The following is an 18,144-nucleotide window of genomic DNA, read 5'->3' as shown; positions in this document are numbered from 1 at the left end:
AGAGCACATCCAGAAGTACAATGATGCCCAGATGTTGTCACCATGCCTAAATAGCATGAATACCAGCTGAGTAATCAGGAACAGATCTCTGTCTTGGAACAGACTACTGCCTATATTGCCTCAGTTATGCTACTCACAGAAGCAAACAAAATCCCCACCTTTTCAGAGGTTTAGCAGAAAGCTTATTTCACATTTTGGTATGGATATTCTTGATTAAAAGTGGAGTTTACCCCCCTGATGAATCAGTAACACAGGAGTTTTTCATCCTGTGGCATCATCATCCTCAAAGACCTCAGGACTCTCTGTATCCAGTCAGGAAATGGGAGAAGGAAGATTGGAGGGAGCACAATTGCTTCTTAACCTAAGATGGTGAAGGTGGCTGAGATGGTGTGCACCAGGGGTTTGTTGCTGAGAGTGACCACTGTCCTCAGCTGGATGTGAGGGGTCAGAAAATTCACAACCTTCCCAGAAAAAAATTGCACAGTACAAAGGGGTAAGGGGACTATTGGTGAAAAAAACAGCTCAGCCTCTGAAGAAGTGGTATCCTCTCTGGACTTCAGTATTAAGGCCTCAATATTTGGCTTCAGGATGACACATTCTATCATTCTAAAAGTCTGTGAAAATTAGGATTCATAGGTCTTTTTTTCAGCTTACCAAAAGGTTATACTTACATGAGGTTATACTTATCCATCAACTTTGTCACAGAAACATAAACACAAACATAGTTGAAATAGAGTTAGTATTGAAAAGTCTTATACTTTGGTAATTCTTTTTAGCCTTTTTATAGAAAACTCCACAGACCTCAGTTTATCACTACATATGCCATACCTATTTTTTTATATTTATATGGTTTTATGTGTTGGAGAATGTGTAAAATTTGTTGTAGCTGATGAACTTTTCTTCTGATTTCATCTTGAGTGATAAAAGATTCTGGTAGGTTGGCTATCATTAAGACTATAAGCTTTAATTTCTAGCTTTTCTTTCCTTCCTTCTCTTCCATCTCTTTTCTTCTTCCACTTTTTCACTTTCTTGAATAGCTGAAGAGAGACCTAAATCTACTGACCTAGAGAAGATCAGCTTCTCCAATATAAATCATGGGGAATATTATGTTTGAGGGTCTTTTGAGTGTGTGAATTGGGCTAGGTTCTGTACAATGTCTATCAAGAAGATTAAAGAGAAAATCAAATCTTGATTCCAAAATCTTACTTCCTACATTTTTATTTTTTGAACTGAAACTAAATGTTTGAACTTGTACCAGTATTTTCTGTTTTTCTTGGATTTGCCCTCGGTATCTAGCCATTACTTTTCAATAAGTTTGTATCTACATGACATTTGTGTTAATCCAAATCAAAACTTAAACACAAAATGGTAAAGTCAGTCATCTCTCAGGGCAGCTGGCTCACTCAATCGTTGACACCACGGTCAGAGTGCTGAAGACACGACCTCTGAGATTCTATTGCACTGCCTCAATCTCTGTTTCCATTGCGATCTCCATCCTTATTTCTGTTAAAGGTTTTTTGGATAATATTATGACAAGTAATAATATACTATTGGAACTTTTCCTTCTCAATGGTCATGAGTCCTAGGTGTGTCTCTTTAGGCGCTAGGGAATAAGCAGTAACACCTCAGTTCTCTCCACACCAGAGGAGACAGGTGTGCAAAACCAATATTTGAAGAAGTTTGTAACCTGTACAAGATCACACTGCTTAGAAGTTATAGAACCAGGATTTAAGCGTCTATGGCATTAACCTCTACTCTGTATTAATATTTTTGTTGAGACAGAAGTGCCAAGCAGATGACTGTTGGTCCAGAGGAGCCAGGAGCGCTGTGCCAGGAGGGTGGAAGCTGGTTCGGAAGCAAGAGCCCCAGTGCCACGCCCCGCTCCAACGCCGCTTTCCCAGCTCTGACCTGGCTGCTGGCAGAGAGGCGTGGGAAGAGGTGATGTGATGCTAGGCAGCCTGCAGCCCCGCAGCGTCTCAGAGAAGCTCTGCAGCCCTGGCCGCGGCAAGCAGGCTGGTCACCTCCTCTCTGGCGGTGATTCCCCTTGGTCTGGAGAAGACCAGGTGCTCCAGCAGCTGAGCTGTGGGCGGGGCAGGTGCCGGGAGCAGGGGAGGCAGGTAAGCGAGAGCACGGATGGATCCCTGATCCGCCTTTCCCCGCGCCGCTGAGCGCCCGCCCAACGCCTCAGCCCGAGGCTTGGAGCGTTAAACTGCCCCCAACCCCCGCTCTGTCTCGAGCTGCGGGCAGCAGTTTCTTGCCCTGCGACGCAGGTAGTGAGAAAGCTAGCATCCCCCGCCGCTCTTCCTGAAGCTAGGGAAGGCTTTGAGAGGAAGACTGCTGTTAGAAACCCCAGCCCCGGTCAGCTTGCAAGTCAAGGGTCTTTAAGTTTTTCGGACAGTTCTGCCTCGTCCCTGCCTTGGTTTCTTGGTCCATGCTCTTGGGACCCTTTTCTAGAGGAAGGCCGTGGCACTTGGACATTAAGGTGGAGGGAACTTGTTTTTTCTATGCCATCTGTGCAAGGCGGTATCAACCTTCAATCCACTGTGTGGCCACTCTGAGGAGAAGTGCTGTAGAGGTTGTGGGAGTTTTGAACTTGGAATCGGGAGAGCTGAGTTGAAATCCTACCCTGCCATTTGGTAGTGATTTTAATTCGCGTGTTAAAAACTGGGGTTTCTTATACTATGTAAAGTAGAAGACACTTAAACGAAATGTTTTGGGAATCCAGTTACACTCCTTTTAAGAGTACTCAGGGCACATATTGGTGCAAATGGTAAGTTCCTAATTGTGTTTTTTGTTTGTTTTGGTTTTGTCTTAACTTTTGTCCAGAATAACTAAGTTTGGTCTGGAGAAGGGTGCTGGGATCTTATAGTCAAAACCTAACTGCAGTCTGTGCCCATGGGCAGCCTCAGGAAAAAACCAGACCCTCACCTAGTCACCCAGATGTGCTTACTGATCAAATGTTGGTATCTGAAGAGGATGACTTAAATCAGTTTTACTCAAGATGACTTTTCCCAGTAGGCTGTTACTAGGAGAAAAGCTGGGGAGGCCTTTGTTTACACCTTGTCCCCCTTTAGAAGCAATCATCTGCCTCTACAACATTCATTTCATGTTCATTGAAAATGTAGAGAGAGTCCGTTCAGGAACTGGAATCCTTTAGTGACTGGCTATTACAATTCTAAATTAATTTGAGGCATTACCTTTCTCTCTGGTGGAGAGAGAATATTCACCACTGTAGTGTAGTGGACACAAGTTACAAAAGTATTAGGGGAGAAAAGAAAGCGATGTAGTCAGTGCATCAAGTAGGACTTGAGTCTCACCTACTCTTACAGCTACTTGGGAGGCTAATGTGGAAGGATTGCTTGAGCCCAGGAGTTGAAGGCCAGCCTGGGCAGCATAGACCCTGTCACACACACAAAAATAAATAAATAAAAATAGAAAATTCCAGATGTCTGTGCCCTACTTTAGTATGTCTGAAGTGCTGATAGATTTATTTCACTAGCAGGGATGGAACTCAGGGCCTCATAAAAGTCTAGGCAAGCACTCTGCTGCAGAGCTACATCCCCAACTCTGTATTTCTAAAAAAGGTTCTCAAAGGCTGGGGTTGCATCTCAGTGATAGTACACTTGCCTGGCATGCAGGAGACCCTAGGTTCCATCCCTAGCAACACACACACACACACACACACACACACATGCACACACACACACACACACACACACATGCACACACACACACACAGCTTCTCAGGTGATGCTCATGACTTGAAAACAGAGATACAGATGAGGTTTCACATTTTAGTTTATAAACAAGTGCAGCAAGATGTCCAACAGTTTTCTGCCTTAATAGTTTTCTCTTTTTCTTTCTTTAACAATAACCATACTTGAATAAAAAATTCTACTTCAGTTTTTTTTTTTTTTGAGAAAGAATCTCACTATGTTGCCCACCCTACCTCAAAACAAGGTCCTCCTGCCTCAGCCTTCCAGGTCTCCAGGATACATGCACACACACCACAGTGCTTAGCTCTGTTTTGGGTTTTATAGTGTCTTGAGCCCAGAGGGGGAAAAAGTAGTAACTCTGCGGAATTCTGTTTTGTAGTTTCCTAACCAGTTAGACTCCTTAACCCTTTTTTAAAAAAAAAAAAAAAATGAAAGCAGTAAAATTACATTGATTTTTTTTTTTTTTTTTTTTTACCAAATGTTGCTTGCTTATGTTTGTTGGTTGGCAGGATTACATAAAATTATAACTTTTTTTGGTATACCTTTATATTGAGCCTTCAAAAACCATGGACAAATTCTGATATAAGGGTATTTTGCACCAAGCATGATGATGCATCCCTGTGATCCCAGGAATTCTGGACGCTGAGGCAGAGGCAGAGGCAGAGAGGCAGGAGGATTATAAATTAGAAACTGTCTCTAAATAAATAAATAAATAAATAAATAGGGCTAGGGATGTGTCTCAGTAGTTAAGTACCCTTGAGTTCAACTCCTTCCACAACAATAAAAATACAGTAAAATAATTTTAAAAATAAACAAAAAATAAATAGACCTGGAGATGTAGCTTAGTGGTAAAGCTACTGGGGTTCAATCCCAGTACCACTACTAATACTGCTACTTAAAGGTATATGATTGGGAGTACAGAGAAGAGACTTGAAGTCTAGAGGCTTTATTTTGATACAGAGTATCTCTAGGTCACTGATAGCTTCACTAAGTTGCTGAGGCTGGCTTCGAACCTGTGATCAGCTTCCTGCCTCAGCCTCCTCAGCTGCTGGAATTACAGGTGCCAGCCACCATGCCCAGCTTATTTTCTATTTTGAAATGGGTTCTCACTAAATTGCTGAGGCTGGCCTCAAAGGGCAATCTTTTTACCTCAGCCTCCTGAGTCACTGGGATTAGAGGCATGTACCATCATGATCTACTTTATAAACTGAACTATCTTGAACTAGTGGTTTACTGGGTGTTTACTGGATGCAGCACTTTTTCTCTCCAGTTTATTTATTTGTTTATCATTTCTTTTCCCCTCTAGTTTAGAATATCCTGTGGTACCCTTGTGAATTCACTGCAAAACCCTAGGTTGCAGTTGCAATACTTTTAATACTTTGGTGTATATTCTTTTAGACATTTACCTCTATTCAAACATATACATAATAATTTCCCCTTTTAACAAAAATAGACTCATACATATTACTTTGCAACTTGACTTTTTTCCTCCTACTACTGGGAATTGAACCCAGGAGTGCTCTATCAACTGAAGTACATATTTGTGAGGATAGGGGAAAGGGATTTGGGGGTCCAAGTGTTATTTGGGGGAGAGGTACTGAACCCAGTGTCACTCTGCAGCTCTTTTTAGTTTTCATTTCAAAACAGGGTCTTGCTAAATCACTGAGGGTCTCATTAAATTGCTGAGGCTAGCCTTGAACTTGTGATCCTCCTGCCTTAGCTTCCTAAGCAGCTGGAATTGCAGGTGTGTGCCACCACACCTGGTTGTTCTTTGTATTTTTTGAGACAGTGTCTTGCTTAATTGCCCAAGACTTTTTTTTTTTTTTTGACAATATGGCATGTTAAAGATGGCGGATTTGGTTGGATATTTACATATAATTCTGTGCCAGTCTGAAAGTTCTATTAAAACAGTAGAGTTTTTTTTAAACCTCAGGATGACAAAGAACAGGAGTAGGGAAAACAAACTTCTAGAAGCTGGAAAGCAGAAAAAAATAGTGGCAACTTCTTAGTAGCTTTGACAAAGTTGAATCCTAAATCAACAGTGGAGAGAGCCAGAAAGCTTTATTTTATTATTATAATTTTTTTGGTACCAGGGATTGAACCCAGAGGTGCTTAACAACTGAACCACATCCCCAGCCCTATTTTATTTTTTGAAACAGGGTCTTACCAATTTGCTAAGAGCCTCAGCCTCCTGACCTGTTGGGATTTACTGGTATGCTCCACCGTACCCTGCCAGTTTTAAGTTTCAGGACTAGCCATGTCATGTACTAATAAAAAACTGATTTTATTTTATTTTTGAGATAGGGTTCACTATGCTGCCCAGGCTGGTCTCAAGCTCCTGGGCCCAAGTGATCCCCCCCGCCCCCCGTCTCCCAAGTGCTGAACTACAGGCATGTGCCACCACACCACATTTGAGTATGCCTACCCTGGTGCTGTTAGGGGTCGAATCCAGGGCCTTCTGTGTGTAGGCAAGTGCTTTTTACCCCTAGTCCTATTTAAATGAAGGTGGAAGTGAGACAACATACATAAGAAGTTATGTGAAGATCTTTTAAGAAAAATATTTCCAGATCTAATCTTTTTTTCCTCTCCCAATACACATTATTAGGGTTAACAGACATTAATTATCTGGAGTGGAGAAGAGTTATTATTTGGAGTGACAGATACTATGCATAGTTGTGAGGCAGTGCTTTATAAAGAAACAATGTGCACATTTATAAGCTAAAGGTGGAAAACTCTGTAGCCTTCTTTCCTGACTTAATTCCTAGAATCTTGCCCCTTTTTTAAATTTAAGGGTTTTTTTCAGTAGTGGTGATTGAACTCAGGGAGGCTTTACCTCTGAGCTTCACCCTTCTTCTTCTTCTTCTTCTTCTTCTTCTTCTTTTTTTTTTTTTTTTTTTGAGACAGAAGCTCACTAAATTGCTTTAGGACCTTGCCAAGTTGTCCAGGCTGGCTTTAGACTTAGGATACTCCTGCCTCAGCATCCTGAGTCACTGGCAGTATAAGTATGCAACATCACATCTGGCTCTTTCTGTACTTTCTTAATCTTTTTCTGAAACTCTTTTGGATTTTTTTTTTTTTTGGTACTGGATATTGAACTCAGGGAAGCTCAACCACTAAACTACATGCCCAGCCTTTTGTGTACATTTTATTTCAAGGGGCTCACTGAGTTGCTTAGTGCCTCGCTAGGTTGCTGAGGCTGGCTCTGAACTCACAATCCTGTCTCAGGCTACTGAGCCACTGGGATTATAGGTCTGCATCACTGTGCCCAGCCTTATTTGGATAGTTGACCTACTGACCTAATCCATTCATTTTCTTCCATGTTAATTTCAGTCTATTGTCTTTTGGTACTTTCTGGAAGATTCCCTAAATTTATTTAAAATGTTTGCTTTTTAAAAAACTTGGGACTTTGAAATAACTTCAGACTTTCAATAACAGTTGCAAAGAAGGTCATTTTGGCACATGTCTGTAATTCCAGCAACTCAGGATGCTGAGGTAGGAGAATCTCAAGTTCGAGGCCAGCCTTGGTAATTTAGGGAGACCTTATCTCAACATAAGAAATAAAAATGACTAGGGGTTGGGGGTGTAGCTCAGAGGTGGAGTACTTGACTAGCACGCACAAGGTCCTGGGTTCAATCCCAGTTTTACCATAACAGGAGGGGGCTGCTGGGAACATAGCATGGTGATAGAGCATCCCTGGGTTAAATACTTGTACCTCAAGTATATGTGCATGAGTGTTTAAAATTTGCAAAACATGACAAAATTTTCACATAAACCTCACCTAAGTTTTCTGTAGTATAATGTAACCAGCACATGATCAAAACTATGAAATTGTCTTTTTTTCATGATCATGGAATATCATTTCTTTTTTAATTTGTTTTAATTAGCTACACAGGACAGTACAATGATCTTGACATATCATGAAATTGACTTTAGAATAATACTGTTAATTGGTCTACAAGCTTTATTTAAATTTTGTCTGGTCCTATTAATTTCCATTTCTAGATTAGAACTCAGTCTAGGATTACACATTTCATTGCCATGTAACCTTAGTCTTAGTCTTTTAATCTCTATAGTTTCTAATATCTTTGACCTTGATTGACACCTTTGAAGAGTTTTGGCCAGTCAGTGTCTTGTTGTTTCTCATGAGTAAATTCAGGTTACACATGTTTGACCAGAATACCACAAGAGTGATATAGTGATATAAATGTCTTTTTTCTTATTGTAATTTAACTCTCTAATTTTAGTATTCATTGATTATTCTTGCCTGAGTCTCTTACTTATTAGAGGGGTTGTAGATTTCCATCATTCCTTCTGTACTTTTTTGAAATTCTGCATAAGGAAGAGCTACCCCTTTTCCCTATTTATTTATTGAGTCAAGTTTTTTTTGTATCACTATAAACTCAATTTAACTTATTATTGGATTATAACCCATCAGTGTCATTATACATTTGGTTGCTCAAAAGTTTTCTTGGCCATTGTGAGTCTCTTCAAGTGAGTCTCTTCAAGTTTATTTCTGTGTCTTTTTGACATGTCATTCTTAATTTTTTTTTAAAGAGAGAGAGAGAGAGAAAGAGAGAGAATTTTTTAATATTTATTTTTTAGTTATTGGCGGACACAATATCTTTGTTGGTATGTGGTGCTGAGGATCGAACCTGGGCCGCATGCATGCCAGGCGAGTGCACTACCGCTTGAGCCACATCCCCAGCCTCTCATTCTTAATTTTTTAACATTTGTACCTTTCTAGCACCCTAATGATATTACAAAGATATCTTGTGTTTTCTCTGCCCCATTTCTTTCTCTCAAGTATTCTAACACACACACACACACACACACACACACACGTAAACTTTTATATCTGTATGTATACTAAATACTATGTATTCATTCTGATACCTCCAATTTCAGTGTAGCACCATAGGTTCATTCTCACATTGTTTCTTTCAAAGTCATTATTATTTCAGTAGTTTTTCTTTCTCCAGCAGTGAAAACCCTAGTCTAATTATGCACAACATATTTACTTATTCACTCAGTTTTAGAATAGTGATGGTTTTAGGAGTGGTAATGTAGCACAGTGATAGAGTGGATGCCTAGAATGCATGAGACCCTGGGTTTGATCCCAAGAACTTTCTCCCACCACTCCCTTAGAAAATAAACAAACAAAAAAATAAATATACATGTATATAAATATATATTTCTGTGGAAAAGCAAGTTTGCCAACTAGAACTAGTGTACAATGATTGTTCACAGTCTTTTTGTCTTTAGTTCTAGAGCATACAGCCAAAATATTATTTTCCAAAGTTTCTTTAGCTAATTCTTTTCTTCAGTAAGGTTTTGCTATTCATTTGAAATACAGTTAGGTTTGTTTAAGTATTTGAAGCATTAACATGGTTCTAAAAAGGCAAAACTTTACAAAAAAAGCATATGTATTCAGATAAGTACTTTCCCTCTCCTTTTATACTCTTTCCCAATTCCTCCATTCTTTTCTCCTGGTTCCCACCTTTCATACAATGGCATATTATTCCTACTCATTTGAACTTAACTTTATTCACTTAACAATATGTTCTGGAAGTCATCCCATGTTTGTTCATATAGTGAAATCTCCCTGATGCCCATACTAGGGATTGAGCCCCTGGACGTTTTACCACTCAGCTATATTCCCAACCCTTTTTATTTTATTTTAACAGAGGACCTCATTGAATTGCCCAGGCTGGCCTTGAACTTGCCATCCTCCTACATCAGCCTCCCAAATTGCTGGGATTATAGCTTGTGCCATTACATCTGGCTGAATACTTGTTGTTTTTTTTTTTTTACAGCTTCATTCATTGTGTGGATAAGCCATAGTTTATTCAAGCACGCTCCTGTGAATGTACATTTAGGTTGTTTCCAATATTTTGCTATTAGAAACATTCTTGAAGTGAATAGTCTTGTACATATGTATTTTTCTTATTGCAGGTATGTCTTCAGAGTTAATTCCTTAAAATGGGGATGCTGCATGTAAAGGTAAATACTTTTGTACCTTTATTAAATATTAACAAATAATTTTTCTCCAAAAGGATTATATCCATTTGTAACTCCACCAGCAAAGTATGAAAATGCCTTTTCTTGGACCGGGGTTGTGACTCACTGGTAGAGCGCTTGCCTAGCACATGTGAGGCTCTGGGTTCCAGCCTCAGCACCACATAAAAATAAATTTTAAAAAAGGTATAGTGTCCATCTACAACTGAAAAAAGAAAGAAAATGTCTTTTCTCCCCACCCGCGGAATAGCAGAATATGTCTGTCTGTCTGTCTGTTTCTCAGTCTTTTTTTTTTTTTTTTTAATTCTGGGATTGACAAGCATTCTATCACTGAGTTACATGGCCTGACCTTTGCCAATTTTCTTATGTGTGAGGTTGTTTTTTGCCTTTTTTATTTTTGTTACCAGGAAATTGAACCCAGTTGTACTTAACCACTGAGCTCATTCCCTGCCCTTTTTATTTTTTATTTTGAGACAAGGTCTCACCAAGTTGCTTAGGGCCTCACTATGTTGCTGAGGCTGGCTTTGAACTTGCAGTCCTTCTGTATCCAAATCACTGGAATTACAGGTGTTTGCCACCATGCCCAACCTTATGACTGAAGTTGAACATCTTTTCTTATGTTTAAGGACAATTTAGAAGATTTATTTGTGAATTGTCTTCTTAGGTCTTTCTTTCATCTTTCCAGTAGGCCAATAGGCTTTTTGTCCTTTATTCCTCATAAGACCTTTGTATGTATTAGGAATACTATAGCTCTAAATCCATGATGGATGTTGCAATTACGGCTTATTCATCAGTTGTCTTTTGATTCTGTTAAGCTTTCTTTCTTTCCTTGTTTTGTGATACTGGGGATTGAACCCATGAATCATAGAGATATACCTCCAGTTCTCTCTCTCTCTCTCTCTCTCTCTCTCTCTCTCTCTCTCTCTCAAGTTCCTTAGGACCTCACTAAATTTCTGAGGCTGGCCTGAAATTTGCAATCCTCCTGCCTTAGCCTTCTGAGTCACTGGAATTATAGGTGTGTTCTACTGCACTTGTCTGCTAGGCTTTATATGCCATTTTTCATTGTTCTTTTTAAAAACAATAACATCTTTATTTGTACATATAACATGAAGATTTTATTTTACATCTCTTTTTTTCACAGCACTGGGGATTGAACCCAGGCCTCATACATGACCCAAGTATCCTTTTATTTTATTGTGGTAAAATATACATAATTTACCATTTTAACCATTTTTATGTGGACAGCTTAGTGGCATTAAGTACATTCATGTTATTTTGCAGCCATCACCACCATCCATCTCCAGAGCCTTTTCATCTTCCCAAATCAAAATTCTATTCATATTAAACATTAACTCCCTTTTATGTCCATTTTGGTTAGTTTTAAAATTTTTATTATATATATAGTTTTTGTTTTATCTTTGTTTTAGTCTGCTTTTCATCCCTAGGAATCTGCTGATTTTTGGTTGTTAAGGTCATTTTTAAGACTAACCACTGAGGCTGGGCTTGGTGGCAAATGCTTTTAATTCCAGCATTCAGGAGGCTGAGGCAGGAGAATCACAAATTCAAAGTCAGCCTCAGCAATTTAGTGGCCCTAAGCAACTTAGCGAGACCCTGTCTCAAAATAAAATATTAAAAATGGGCTGGAGGTGTGGCTCAGTTGTTTAGTGCCCATGGGTTCAATTCCTGTTACCAAAAACCAAACCAAAACAAAAGAAAAAAAGAATGGCCATACTAACAAGCTGCTTGGAAATTCTGAATACATGGTGGGACATCTCCTTTGGGGTGTACTGCCAGCAACATAGGGTCATTTTGTGGGAAATATATGTCTATTTACGGATGTTCTTGTGAACTAACCAAATTGTCCAGAAAATAGACTTTCAATCTTCTGCTTGGATGGATAAGACAAGACTGCCTGGATTCTGGGAAACAGAGGGAACAAATGTTGGAAATCTCATATTTTCACTGTATAATTCCATCTTTAAACTGTGCCTGGAATCCTTGTCTGCAGATCTTCTGTTTTACTCTTTCTGAATAATAAACTTAAGTCTTGGGTAAGGGAGGAGCAGTAAAATGAGGAGGGACCTGGAGTCTCTTTCTTAACCTTTAGGGTACACAGTAGAGTAATTGTTCAGGCCTTTTTGTTGAGGTATTATGTTATATATTCCCCACCCCATATACTGGTTTCCTTCTGAGAGGTATATACTTGGCTTCCAGTGTTCTGGAAGCCAATGGGAAAGGGGGTGGAGTTCACTGTATAAACTTACTTAGTAGCTTAACTCTCAGCTGAACATGGTTTACCTGACTATCCTTGTTATCCTCCCAGAAAATGAAACTTCGGTTATTTGTGAGGGTAGGGGAAAGAGATCTGGGGGCCCGAGTGCTGTTGCTTTTTGGGTGGGGGTGGGGGTACTGAATCCAGGGTCACTCTATCACTGAGTTACATCCCCAACAACTCCCTTGCCATTTTTTTTTTTTTTTTACATTTTGAGGCAGGGTCTTGTTAAACTGCTGAGGTTGACGTCAAACTCATGATCCTCCTACCTTAGACCCTTGAGTTGTGGGGGTGGCATGCTTGTGCCAGTGTACCCAGATTCCCACCTGCTTTGTAGATTTTCAACCAATTCTTCCTTTTTAAGCTCCACCCATGCTCCTGATTTTCCTATTTGTTGCTTCTAATTTTAAGCTTGCCTCTTGGTGCCTCCCCTACCATTGGCTTAGATTTTAGCTCTTTTGGCCTGCTGATTCTGCTGTTACTCATTCATCTGCTTGGTCCTTTCAAAGTTTTATTATTGTTGTCTCCTCTTTCATTGTCTTTGCCTTTGAGGGGCTTTGCCTTTTAAAAAATCCAATTTCCATGCTGGGGATGTAGCTCTGTGGTAGAACACTTTCCCAGCATGCATGAGGTCCTAGATAAGGCTCTGGGTTTGATCCTGAGCTCTGAATGAGGAAAAAAAATAGCAATTTGTCATCTCAGTGGGATTTTCAACAAGAAGTGAAGTACATATGTCCATCCTTCTATTTTTGTTCTGATAGAAAACTGATGCACAGTAAGGAAATACTTCCCTACCCCCACCCCCACCCCAAGGCTGGGAAAACTATTAATAAGTTGTCAGCAAGCTGAAATTAGAATATTGGTTCCTATTCATAGTCTTGTATTTCTTTCACTGACCTGGAATGGCTGATGCCTAAAACCTTCAGTAATATTAGATATTACTAACTTGAGGGTAAATCATGTTTGCTTTTAATTGCCATTCATTCCCATCTCCCATCTCTTATCATCAAACGTGTTTCTGAAGTTTATGTGTGTATGCTTGCGTTGGTTCTTGTTCCTTATATTCACTTGAGAGCAGAATAACTGGGTGAGAGCACCTGATGAAATCCTTTTCCTGCACAGTCACTCAGAGAGTCTTTGACTGGTAAGGAACAGCCTGTTCTCTCTCTTGAAATACTGATATCATGCATTGAGGGAGTATCTACCTGTGGATGATTCTACAGAGCAAAGTACCTGCCCTTTTAAAATATTGGTATAGGAAACAAGTTGTTTTGCTATGGGCAAATTCTAAATAAGTAGATATGGGACCTGAGCATGTAGCTCACTGGTGAAGCACATACCTGGCCTTTTAAAAAATCCAATTTCCATGCGAGACCTTGGGTTAATCCCCAGTATGACAGAAAAACAAATAAGAAAGAACATGGAATTAGTCGTAAGTGGTATTTGATTCCCTTTCCCTTCTGTGTTCTTCATTTTATAAATGAGAACACAAAATGTGGATGACTTTTTAAATGTCATTTAGTTAATGAGAAACAGAGCCAACACTTAGAAAGTCTCTTCTGATGCCCTGGCCTGTGCACTTCTTCAGAAATAGAATCCATCCTGAGAAATGATTTTTGAAACTTAATTCTACCCAAGGCATGTGTATGGCAAGTGGGGTCTTGTTAGACTGCGCATGTCTTCTCTCTTTCCTACTTTTCATTGTGATTAAAACCTTGATCAGGGTAGAATTTCATTATTTAATTGTTCTAAATTGAAGTATATATGCTCTTTTTTCAATTTTTGCCTTCATTTCTGTGAATGCCTTCATGACCTTACTTTTAGATTGATATGTAATATTTCTTTATATTTTCTTCTTTGTAGCTACATCCACATCTCATTATGCATCAGAAAAATGAAAATACAGGAAAATTCTGTGGATGAAAGGAATCCACTTAGCCTTTTATGAGAAATGGAATACTGGGTTTGGAGGCTTTAAGAAAGTCTACTTTCATCAACATTTATGCATTCTGAATGCTAAGTTGGGAAGGCCAGTTACTTGGAATAGACAATTGAGTCACTTCCAGTGTACAAAGAAGGCTCCTGAAATCCAGAAATTGTGGATTCAGGATGAATCCTTTTGTGAAGACCAAATCTAGTGTGGCTACTCAAAATACTAGTTTTCTAAAGTGGAAAGAAAGGACACTAAGTACTTCATTTCTTTCTCAAGGAGTCTCCTGAAACTCCAAGCAGAGAACTTGCTATCATCAGCAAAGGAGTTGGACCATTAATATTGTGAAGAGTCTCTTGAAGGCAGTTGCTGGCTTGCCAGCAAGTAGTGCATTAGGTCAGACCAATGGTCATAGACCTAGGACAGTGCCACAGGCTTCTGAGTTTCCCATGAAGTTCACTGGGGAAAGCCAAGGTCCTAGTGAGAGTGGCAAGATTGTAGTCACCTTGAGAAATCATAAGAGAAAATGCTTTTGTTATGGCTGCTACCAAGGACTAGAATACCACAGGAGTGGGGGACCCTATTCCAAAAAAGTTCCAGCTTAACCAACATTGAAGAATATAAATGTTTCCTCTGATGATGTATGAGAAATTATCCATGATTAGATTTCAGTCTAGGATTCTCAGATCCCAGCACTTCAGAACGAAAAGCAAAGTTTGCAAGCCAAGGAAAGCCCAGCTAGTACAGAAGGTCACTGGGAACCACCAAGAGACCCTTAAAGATAATATGGAGGGTGGCAGTTGTAGCCCATTTCCTTCCCCAGAACCTAAAGATCCTTCTTGTCAGCATCAGCCATACTTCCCAGATATGGACAGCAATGTTGTAGTGAAGGGAAAGAATTCCCATATGCCTGATGATCGCCCTAAAGGAAGTCCTTTCCCAGACAAGGAGCTTAATTTAGATGAAGCATTCCCTGACCAACAGAATGGCAGTGCCACATATCCTTGGGACCAATCACCTTGTTCCTCTCCAAAGTGGGAGTGTACAGAGCTGATTCATGACATGCCCTTATCAAAACGTTCACTTCAGAAACTGAAAAAGAGATGACTCTGAACCACGAAAATTGGACAAGCACTGTCAGTGATGACAGAGTAAAGCTGTCAGTGACCGGAGCAGATAAATCTGTGAGTAGTGTAGATGGGCCTGTGTCTGAAAAGAGTGTTCAAATGAGAACTCCTACCAGATGGAGGAGGATGGATCTTTCAAGCAGAACATTCTTAATTCTAAGTTGCAGGACCACCCTTACTGTAAAAGTCCACTGGAAGCTCCCCTGGTGTGCAGTGAATACAAACTAGAAAATCATCTGGGAGGTGGGAAGAACAATCCAAAAGCATCTCCAGTGGACGATGAACAGCTTTCAGTCTGCCTTTCTGGTATGCACTCTTCCTTTATTCTCCCCAACCTCTGGCCCACACTTGCTGTCCATTAACTTTTCTTAGAAGAGTCCTATTTTTTCCCTCCCACCTCTGGTTTTCCCTTTAACCTCTTGGATATTTTTCTTGAGAACTTTTATATTGCTCTGTGATGTGGAACTCACAAATTATTTTATGAATTCTTTATTGTGTGATGGACACTTAACACTGATTTCCAATTATTTTGTCTATAACAATGCAATGAAATTATTGGTATACTTACACATTTTTTCCTGTAAGTTAAATTCCTGGTATTAGAACTGCTGGTGAAAAAATATTCACACTTAAAATTTTAAGAGAATTGATAAATTACCTTCCAAGAGTTAAACCAGTCAGCTTTGCCAGTCTTATATATGAGAGTTTTAATTTGGCATTTTTAAGTTTGGACATCTTTTTATGTGTTGGACATTTTTTTTTGTTTGTGCCTGGTTTTCCTATGTGTGTTTTCATATTAGATTATTATTTTCCTATTAGATTATTATTCACGTTAGATTATTCCTATTTCATTTATTTAATATATAAGAAGGTCCTGTGTACCAGCCACTATATTGGTTCTTAAGAGTGTAGCGAAGACAGGATGCACTGATTTCACATCACTTCCCACCCGCCAATACTGGGTACTGAACCCAGGTGTACTCAACCCAGTCCTTTTCATTTTTATTTTGAAACATAGTCTTGCCAAGTTGCCAAGTCTGGCCTCAAACTTTCAATTTTCCTGCCTCAGCCTCCCAAGTAGTTGGGAGCACCACTACATCTGGAAGGATATACTGATTTCTGCCTTCATGAACCACAGAATTATTTCAGTTGTGAACATGTTAAATTAATTACTAATTGTAAATGTCATGAGGATTGTGCCTCCAAAGGGTAAAAGTCTTCAGTACCCCAAATTATTTGTGGTTTTGCTTCACAGAAATTTTCATTTCTTACATAGTATATTTGTCTTTCGCTTTATGGCTTATAGTTTTTATATTAAAAAGCCTTCTCTTGTCAAAATTTACATTGGGCAGCAAATTGGCATAAACATTTTTAGAAGGCAGTTAGCAGTCTTTGATTTATTCCCCTGCTTGAAATTTATCCTAGATATAAAAGAATACTAATGTTTATATAAGATTATTGCTTGTATTATATTAGTAATTCCCTAATATAAACTTATGTTAAAAAACTGAAAACAAAAAAATAGGTTTCTATTAAAGCACAAATTTTTGCACATTCAAAAAATGATGTAAATCATGCAACTGTTTAAGAATATATTTTAGGGCTAGGAATGTAGCTAGGTGGTAGAAGGAGTGCCTGGCATGTGTTAGACCCTGGGTTTAATCCCCAGCATCACTAAATAAATAAGCTTGATTTAAAATTTTTTTAGTTGTTGATAGACCTTTATTTTGTTTGTTTATATGTAGTGCTGAGGATGAAACCCAGTGCTTCACACATGCCAATCAAGTATGCTACTGCTGAGCCCCAGCCCCAGCCCTTGATTTGGATTTTGATATTGAGAGATGTCTATATAAAATTAAAACAGAGTCTGAAAAAATATTTGATATAATTGTATGATAAACAAAAGGCAGAAAAAGTAGAGGGCTAATAAATCATTTATTTATTTAGGTACTGAGAATTGAATCCAGGTGTGTTTTACCACTGTACTATATTCCCAGCCTTTTTTTATTTTTTATTTTGAGACAGTGTCTTGCCAAGTTACTGAGTTTGGCCTTGAACTGAAAAATCCTCCTGCCTCAGCCTCCTTAATTACTGGGATCACAGTCTTGTGCCACTATGTCTGGCAGCAAATCTTTAAAAGAATGGCCTAGAATTAAATGAGTTTTCTTTAAATAAACAAACAAAAAAGGTTGGCAGAACCATAATATTTAAACCTGAAAAAATAGCTTTTGCCCACAAATTTTGATCAGCTTTTATAAATACAACATTTCCAAATATGAATATGTCATGTAGTAAAACTCTAGCATGACCTGAGGAAGTAGGAATTCTTACAGAACACCCATTTAGTGATGTACAGTGTAATTTATTGTTTTAGTTAGGCTAAAGGAGAAAAATCATGGCATCTTTCTAAGTCTTGAAAAGCCAGTTAATAAGACTCAGGTTCCCTCTTGAGTTTAAATCTTTTTTGAAAACTAGAAGTAGCCAGGCACTGTGGTGCATACCTGTAATCCCAGCAATTTGGGAGGGTGAGACAGGAGGATTATAAATCTGAGGCCAGCCTCAGCAACTTAGCAAGACCCTGTCTCAAAATAAAAAATTAAAATTGCTGGGGATGTAACTCAGTGCCCAGGACAGTATTAACAACAACTAGGATTCAAAGGACATGTCCTTCAGTTTTTCACATAGTAAAGAATGTTTGTCAGAAACCCATAAGAGTTCCAGGTTTAAGAGGGAACCTGATCTTCCTCCCCACTTCATAGAAATTATGAAAAATATATTTAAAGTACATGTATCTTCATGCTCAAAAATGAGGAGAGTGCATGAGAAATTCAGAAGCTTCCACAAGACAAAAAATAAAGAAAGGTCCAGAGGGGCAGAAGGAAAATCAGTGTAGGATGGGGGAATACAGTAGGAGATTATTTCCTGGAGTGGATGAAAGGGGGAGACCCATATTAAAAACCTGAATAGTTGGAAAATCTCAACCTGTGCCACATATTGGCAAAGAGGACAGCTGCTTTAAAATAAAAATTATAAGAACAAGAGACAGAACATTTGCCCCAACCCTGTAATACCTGCCAAACATCA

General features: G+C 39.0%; 1 protein-coding gene and 1 pseudogene across 1 annotated transcript in view; both read left to right on the top strand.

The window, feature by feature from the left end:
* LOC113187581 (uncharacterized) overlaps positions 1-2,308 on the top strand; it is a 44,964-nt gene extending 42,656 nt beyond the window's left edge. The window contains 2 exon segments of the mRNA XM_077795538.1: positions 1,783-1,938; positions 2,059-2,308. Coding sequence (XP_077651664.1) covers positions 1,783-1,938; positions 2,059-2,308 — 406 coding nt within the window.
* Positions 2,309-2,708: 400 nt separating this feature from the next.
* LOC144248987 (sentrin-specific protease 5 pseudogene) lies at positions 2,709-15,422 on the top strand (annotated as a pseudogene).
* The last annotated feature ends 2,722 nt before the right edge of the window (positions 15,423-18,144 follow it).

Source organism: Urocitellus parryii, chromosome 2, assembly GCF_045843805.1.
Source record: "Urocitellus parryii isolate mUroPar1 chromosome 2, mUroPar1.hap1, whole genome shotgun sequence".
NCBI classification, from domain to species: domain Eukaryota; kingdom Metazoa; phylum Chordata; class Mammalia; order Rodentia; family Sciuridae; genus Urocitellus; species Urocitellus parryii.
Note: the sequence above shows the minus strand (reverse complement) of the source record. Positions and strands in the feature narration are given on the sequence as shown.